The sequence below is a fragment of the Pungitius pungitius genome, chromosome 4 (genome assembly GCF_949316345.1).
Source record: "Pungitius pungitius chromosome 4, fPunPun2.1, whole genome shotgun sequence".
NCBI classification, from domain to species: Eukaryota; Metazoa; Chordata; class Actinopteri; order Perciformes; family Gasterosteidae; genus Pungitius; species Pungitius pungitius.
The window spans coordinates 875548-883204 of NC_084903.1; the positions used below are offsets into that span (position 1 = coordinate 875548).

Sequence of the window (7657 nt, forward strand, 5' to 3'; positions counted from 1 at the left end):
AAATATGGAAAATATGATGCACCCCAAACCAAAGCACTGGTCTTTTGAATAGCTACAGCACCGTTATGTGCACTTTAGTGGAAGGACAAGTGATGTTTTGATGCTATTTAAAGCATATTTTCTCAAAACTCCTAAAATTCCTAAAACTCCTAAAATAATATCTTAATATCGTGAATCCCAAATATTTCTGGCCAATCTTGTTATGAAATGTTCACGTGGTCACATCATTTCATGGCACTTTGCTGTAGGAGGACAACAACATTCTGCCTTGGCACAAGTGCCTCTAAGAGACTTCTGTGTTGACGCGCATCAAGACATAAATTCATTTAAGTAAATTATTTTTTTAAACACATACACATCCCTCTGTGTGTCCCAATCACTCGATCGGGGTTGTTCTATCTCCCATGTGACGTGTCTGCTTTGTGATGGCTTAACGCGTCACAGGCTGTGACCCCTTCCTGCCCGCGACGCACGGCCGGCGCGCAGCGCAGCGGGCGGAGGAGAGCCTTTGGATTGGCTGGAGGACTGCGGGCCCCTGCGCGCTGGCGATGGGACGCGCTCATGAACACCACTGACTCAACACACACACACACACACACCAAGTCGTACGGTAACATGTCGCAGTACGCGCTGGCAGGTAGGAAGTCTTCATCTTTCCTCACTCTCATCGCTCTTTTCTCTTTTCTCGCGTTTTTTTGTCTCTGCATGGCGAGTGTGTTTTGAATGAGTTCCTCCCCTGAATTTACCCTTTGCCCCGCAGGTTCGGGTTTCATTCATTCGTTGCCATGTTGCATTTATCCCGTTGGTGCCACGAGCTTAATGTGAGCACATGTCTTGTCTACCAGGACACCGCAATAACTAAATGCGCACTATGCTGGATCGGCACCGCTCATGGGTTTGGACCATTACCTCATTTGGTATTAAATCGTGTCTACTTGCTGGCCAGTCTGAGGCATATTTCAAGAGAGGGACCCAAGCAGCTTTAATTTTCCGACATCGCTGCTGCTGCTGCATTCAGGCGTTGTGCTTTTCATCTCTTAATGGAGTCTGAGGAGCTGATGCAGGTGGTACCTCCTGGCTATATAGTGACCAGTAACCTCATGCACAGTGCTTTAAGTCGCTTGTGACGTCTGATAGTTATTGGGACATTTTTTTACACATCATCTCTCTCTCTCTCTTCAGCTCTTGATTAAAGAAATGTGTTCCTATCACACACCTTAACTCCTTGTTTGAACCGCTACCCATCTGTGTGTGTGTGATGCATGAGTCATCCAACCTCCCACCCTCATTGTATGATGCTAAATGGACATCGGAGCTCACCTCCGTCGGCATTTACACGACTACACACAGAACTTTTGATTATGAATAAAACAAAACGTTTGTTTTGAAAGGTTTTCATTTCAGGGAGATATGAATATGATTGCATTTGATGTAACGGCGTACAGCTATGACTGTGATTGTAATGTTCAAGGAAAAGTGCAGTGGTCTTTGTGAAGTGCTGCTACACACTTACACAGAATATGTACAGTGCAGTTGGCAATGTGGAGGGAAATGGTTTTATTCAGACAGGTTAAACTGTTTAAAATCACAATGCTAAGCATGAATGTGTACGATGCTGTAAGATACTTGGATTCACCAAAGCATTTCAAATGCTCTGCTCCTGCTTTGGATCAAAGAAGCAACTGTAACAATGGCATCTACAGTTATGATTACAACCCTGAAACATCTCCTCTTTAATCCCATTATGGAAGCAGAGTGCAGACACGACACAATCATGTCTCAAGTCAGATGTTATGATCTTTCGCAATGGATGTGGATGCTGGATTGAAAGCTCTTTTAAAAAAAATTTGATCTGATGTATCTATATCTCTTCTCCATTTTCTTCCCATTTCTTTCTCCAAACTCCTTCCCCTCATTAACCCCACAAACACTGCCTGTCTGTCTAGTTCACCTGCAGTACCTGCTGGCTGTGGGCCTGGCTGTTGTCTGCTGCTGCCTGGTCCTCGGCTGCGTCTTTTGCTGCCGCAGAAGGAGGTCCGTTTCATCTGAGGACAAGGAGGCCGTCTTCATGGCTCCTCATCGCATCGAGAGGGTGACAGTAACACTGACCCCGTCTCCATGCACCCAGCCTGTCAAGCAGCAGTACGAGGAGCTGGATGGGGACGTGCTGGAGTTCCCCTCCTCTAGAAGCAGCTCCTCTCCCTCCGAGGCTGACCTCACCTGCCTGCCCTTGGACCGCAGCCCTACCGGATCAGCTGAGCTGGCGCCGCCGCGGTCCTCTTTCCCGATGCGGCGTCTCAGCTCCCCGGCTGTTCCCTGCTCACCCAACAAGTCTCCGCGCCACGGCAGAGCCTCCCTGCCCTCGCTCACCAAGCTGGGCCTCGTGTCCATGTCCCGCCGGGCGATGGGTCGGCGCAGCACCGTGAGCGGCGAAAGTCTCCTTTACGCCGAGACCAGTCGGCTGAGCGCTGGCGGCGCTGCGGCCCAGCGGGAGGAGCCCCGCCTCTCTCAGTATGGCTCTAACTGGCTCTCCACCTCCTCAAAGCCGGCGGCCCTCCTTCACTTCTCCCTGCTCTTCTCCTCGGCCTGTGGCACCCTCATAGTCAACGTCCTGGGGGTCTCGGGGGCCCGTCGAAGGCGCACCGGTGTGTTTGTCCGGGCCAGCCTTCCTCCCCTCTGCACCACCCCTCAGCAGATAGCCTATCGGCGACGCAGCCTCAGCCCGGACCTCCACAGCCAGAGCTTCGTGCTGCAGGTGGGCGCCGTGGAGGATTTGCTGGGCTGCACCCTGAGACTCGCTGTCCACAGCAGGGACTTCTCTGGCTTAAGGGAGGCCGCGCTGGGGGTGGTGGAGCTGCCCTGTGAGCAGATTGATTGGGAGCCTGACACCACAATCACCTACAGCAGGCAGCTGGGCCCAACCAAAAGCAAGCTGAAAAAGGTACGCAGCGACTGTGTGCTTTCAGTCCTCCAATGTATGCAACCTGGCTCTGAAAAGGAAAGAGTGCACTTGGAAACAGGAATGAAAACCCTGAAGATTGCAGATTGACTGACACCCGAGTCGGACAGGGCTGTCAGCAACTGGACCGGAGCCCAAACAGGCCCTGCAAACCAAGAACGCAATGATGAGCACTTGTTTATGAGCTCCTCACAATTTGCTTTAAGGCCACATTAATAACTCGGTTTCTTATTCAGCAAATATAAATCACCTACTTGATTGAATACAAGCTGTCATTGAGACAAACCAATGGGGGACATCAATGTGACCAGGTCCAATTCTTTTTTACACATAAAATCTAGATTTGGCACGGACAGAGGAAACTGTCACTTTTTTGTCAGGTGTTTGTGTTTTTGAGGCGGTAGTGTGCGTCTTTGTTATCCGTGGAAAGTGAGATTATAAATATGTTTTCTCTGATTTTAGAGGTTTTAAGGGGGATTTCTTTTGAAAATATTTTGAACGAACTGCATTTTATTCGTAGATTTAACGGATAGGAAACTACGCAGGCACGCCTGTTAATGGCGCCTATCATCTTTTATCCATGAAGGAATGTGGCGTCTAATCAGGTCTCCCATTAGCCCTTTTTCCACCGTGTTTAGTCCCAGTGACGTAGTTGTTAGCGACTGCAGAGCAAACAAGCCGAGTGCTGCAAATGGGCAGCGCGCCCACACTGTGCCCTCCGCCGTTCTCTGGCAACGCTGCCAGCGGGCATTAATATCTGAGTTTTAAAGGGGGGGGGGGGGTTATCAGTGGATATTACTCAGTCACAGTGATTTTTGTAAAAACCAAAGCCAGATGTGCTCCACTTTGTCTCCTTTCATGCCATTCACACACACAATTAGCTTCCTGTATCTGAATGAAAGCAGCTGCAGGTGTGTGTGTCACTGTCACATAACGGGGCACCCCGTCTCTTAAAGTAGGCCCATTCTGGTTGGCACGTTGCTGATGGTACATCTGCATCACGTCCCTCGTTTCAACATGTCGGGGTTATAGGGGCAATTCAAGAACTGAACATTTGAACAAAAAATGAGTTTGATCACGACATGGCTGCTAATTGTTGTCATTACGTTCTTGGAAGCTCTTTCTTGTGTTCAGCCATAAAACATTCTTTGTAAATGACCCCAATCCTCAGCCTGCTATGGCCAGAAATGAATAATTAGGGGTGCATACAGTGATGACAAAAGTACACCATTTCTATCAACGTTGTCACACTACAGAGAGTCCCCTAACTCGAGCCCGACCCTGACTATCACACTCACTAATGCATCCAAAGAAAGAAAAGCAAATCTGGCCACAGCTGGTGTGAAGTGTGAGTTACAGACAGAGGCCGTGACCCGAAACTGTACTTGATGGATGAAATCACCTTCACACTCTGCATGGAAGCGGTCGGCAGGCTGATGGTTCAACTTGTTCCTTCACTTTTGACACGAAGCAAAATCCCCACGAAGAGGACGTCTAACATTGATGGTGACAGTGTGAATGCCGTGGTCGAATCACTGAGAGAACTGCGTCAACACATTCATGAGGCTTTAAGTGCTTTACAGCTTGAATCCGCTCCTTTCCTGGTTTCCTTTCATTCTCAGCTTCCCAATTAATAAAGCGGACATCCGTCGGGTGAAAGACAAATTATTACCCCGCTTGCTAAATCTTTATTATCATTTATTATTCTTTGAAACGTATCCTCCCCTCCCTCAGAGCGTGAGTTCCCAGGAAGCACTGGGTGGGAGGAAGAGCTCGGTGTGCGCGCCGCGTGGTGTGGGCCAGCTGCTGGTCCTGCTGCAGTACCAGACGCCAGCCCAGCGCGTCAAGGTGATGGTCCGAAAGGCTGAGAATCTGGCCAAGCTTACACGGATCCCAGGAGCTCCAGGTAAACACAGGTCGTGTGTCTGTGCCTCCTGTATCAGCCTGATGAACAGGTACATGTAGCTATGTGGACAAGGGCAAGGTTGGGGGGGGGGGGGGGGGGCAGTGACGCTACAATTGTCTCTTTTTGTCCATTGACTTTTATTTAACACAATGAGACTAAAGAAACACAATACTTGCAGATCATCTCTTTTAATTTGCTACAACAAACGTGCCAGCAAGTTATTGCATAATTTCACATCTGGCAGTCGTGAAGCCACTCAAGTCTAATATTCAATATATGCTTTCTTTTAGCTCTGTTTTGGTCTCCATCAACTCCTGAGGCCAATATTTTTAAGTGTTAAAAGCTCGACTATGTTGTGTTCTTTGCCTATCAGCTGTTTGATGTTGAGCAGGTTGTGTACATTGGCCTCAGTAGTTATTTAGTGGGAAACAGCATCATGCTGCCGCTGGTAACCAGTCTGATGAGAGAGATTTAACCAGTAAAACCTAATGAAACGTAGAGCTGAGTGGTGCTAAAAGGGACCTCAGTGCTGAAGGAGAGACAACGATCTGTTGGTTAGTTAGTGGGAACAGCAGCTCTCTTATACTCCATTGTAGTTTAAACATAATCTGTACACATTTTTAGCTTAAAGTTAGTTTTGTTATTTCGAAATTTATTTTGAAACCCTTTTAATTAACTTAAAAAAAAGTCATCCTGTTAACATTGTCGGTGTGCTCATACGGCCTGTGTTCTCGTCTACTGTCTGAGCCTCAGCCGGATTGGCTGCTTTTATAACGAGATTAGCATCCAATCAGCTCGTTGTCATTTCCCCTCCCGGCTGAAGCGTATCTCACAGCATCTGATTCAAAGCTCCGCTTTCAAGGTTCTGCTTGAGGAGAGGAGACGGAAAACAGCTTTCATGTTTTGTCCCCGACGTCCGTCCGAATGCGTACATGCTGTCGGCAGATATGTGATGTGCGCATTGTTGTTTTATTCGAGTAAATCCAATGAGCATGCTTCGTTGGATATTTCCCAGGCGACGACGCAGAGGATAAACAGTGAGAGTAGGACGGACCGTTCCATGTGGAGATGAAAAAACGCAAAGCGATAGATGGCAGTGAGCGCAGATTCATGCATTAAGCCCCAGAAATGTGGATTTTTAAATGTATTATAACAGCTCTTTTGTATTTCAACATACAACCATGTAAATATAACATGAAAAGAAAAATCCAAAATAAATCACTTCCTACAGACCACTACGTTGTCATCAACCTGCGCCAGGATGGAAAAGTTCTCGTTTCCAAGGAGACCAAAGGGGCCAGCGGTCCGAACCCGGTCTGGAACGCCCCGTTCCTGTTCGACCTGCCCTCCGGTGACATCACTCAGCTGCCATTGGTGCTCGAGTTTATCGTCATGCAGGTAGGAAGCTAGTCATCAAACTCCCTCACCCTGCAACCAGGCATCCTCCTGCCAACGTGTCACGTGTTCACAGGAAGTTGTGTTATTGTGTGTACTCACTACGTGTCGTGCAGCCACCTGCGGTTGTTAGTGTCAACGTGCTGAACGAGTTTCTGAATCCAGCCGTCTCTTTTGAATCGACAGGGCCGCCTGTACACTAGGACCAGCGTTCTGGGTCGCGTGTCCATTGGCGGCGCCTCAGGGGCGGGGCAGGGACACTGGGAGGAAATGTGCAGTCGGGGGCAAACGGAGACGGCTCGCTGGCACAACATCCAATCGGACGTGCCGTAGGACGGGCTGACTGTGTGATTCTGCCGCTTGATGACCTGGCGCCGCCCAAAGGGTCAGACGGGTGGAGTCAGATGGGAACGGCATGTGACGCACCCGCTTCAAAGTATTTCCTTTTAATCTTTTTCTTTTAAGGCCTGTTGATGAGTTTTGGTCCGCTTTGGCAGCTCGGATGGATTTCCACTCAGTACTTACTAAAGTAGCCGGTCGTTCTGTTTTGGGAGGAGACAAACACCCAAACACATAACTCTGGGTAATCACATTGAGCGGCTGAATTACTGTAATATTTCTAAGTTTATTTCTCTTATCGTCCACTGGAAAGCTGCTCAAAACATTCACAGATGCCACGGACTTTGTTCCAAATACATACTTTACGTGAGATTTGAGCAAAGCAGATGAGTTAAACAGGGCCTGCTGCATTGCTTTGATTAAGGCCAACCAGCAGCATCACTGCCACACAACGTGATCGGGGGTCATGTGTTCTCTTGCTATCTGCTTTTATTAGTGAATACAGTCTGAAGCAGACTTTTGATTACATGTTTTTATTTATTTTGATGCTTCTTAACACGGGAGAAGTCTCAATGGAGAATACAAATGGGATTGAATGATAACTTCAGCATACATTGTATGAAACATTGTGAAATAGAACCTGAAGTAGAAGTGTTGTCCTTCAGAGACTTGCCCAGCAAATATTATGTTGTCAAGCAAAGCAAAGTTGGATGGTTAAGTTTTGGTTTTGCGGAAGGAGTTATTGTGTTTGTATTTATTGAATATTGATCATGTAGATGCTGCTGGTGGCATGTATTGTCTTAACTGTAACTGTTTAAAGGGGGCAATTTTGAAATAAATGTATTTATTGTATAGGAACTTCTTTGCCAAAGACGTGGATGACTCTCTGACTAAATATCTTTTGTGAAAGAGATCACATCAATTTGGGCATTTCATAGAGTTCTCATCCTGCTCATCAACAGTTTCTTTAAAATGAAAATAAAAATGTTGTAACAGATAGCTCATAGAAAAAGGAACATCAAATCCCTCTTTCCTGTCCTGGTAACTAATTCTTTGCT

General features: G+C 47.3%; 1 protein-coding gene across 1 annotated transcript; it reads left to right on the plus strand.

The window, feature by feature from the left end:
• The first annotated feature begins 506 nt into the window (after window positions 1–506).
• On the plus strand, window positions 507–7657 carry LOC119224484 (synaptotagmin-5). The gene is made up of 5 exons (XM_037481468.2): window positions 507–637; window positions 1947–2941; window positions 4694–4865; window positions 6097–6263; window positions 6447–7657. Exons 1-5 carry the CDS (start codon window positions 562–564, stop codon window positions 6591–6593), a joined length of 1557 nt encoding a protein of 518 aa, XP_037337365.2. The 5' UTR covers window positions 507–561; the 3' UTR covers window positions 6594–7657.

Bases quoted from the DNA above. Each gene is read 5' to 3' on its own strand.
- LOC119224484 (XM_037481468.2), top strand. From the start codon at position 562: ATGAACACCACTGACTCAACACACACACACACACACACCAAGTCGTAC. The intron at 638-1,946 runs GTAGGAAGTCTT...CTGTCTGTCTAG, and splicing joins GTCGCAGTACGCGCTGGCAG to TTCACCTGCAGTACCTGCTG. The intron at 2,942-4,693 runs GTACGCAGCGAC...CCCCTCCCTCAG, and splicing joins CCAAAAGCAAGCTGAAAAAG to AGCGTGAGTTCCCAGGAAGC.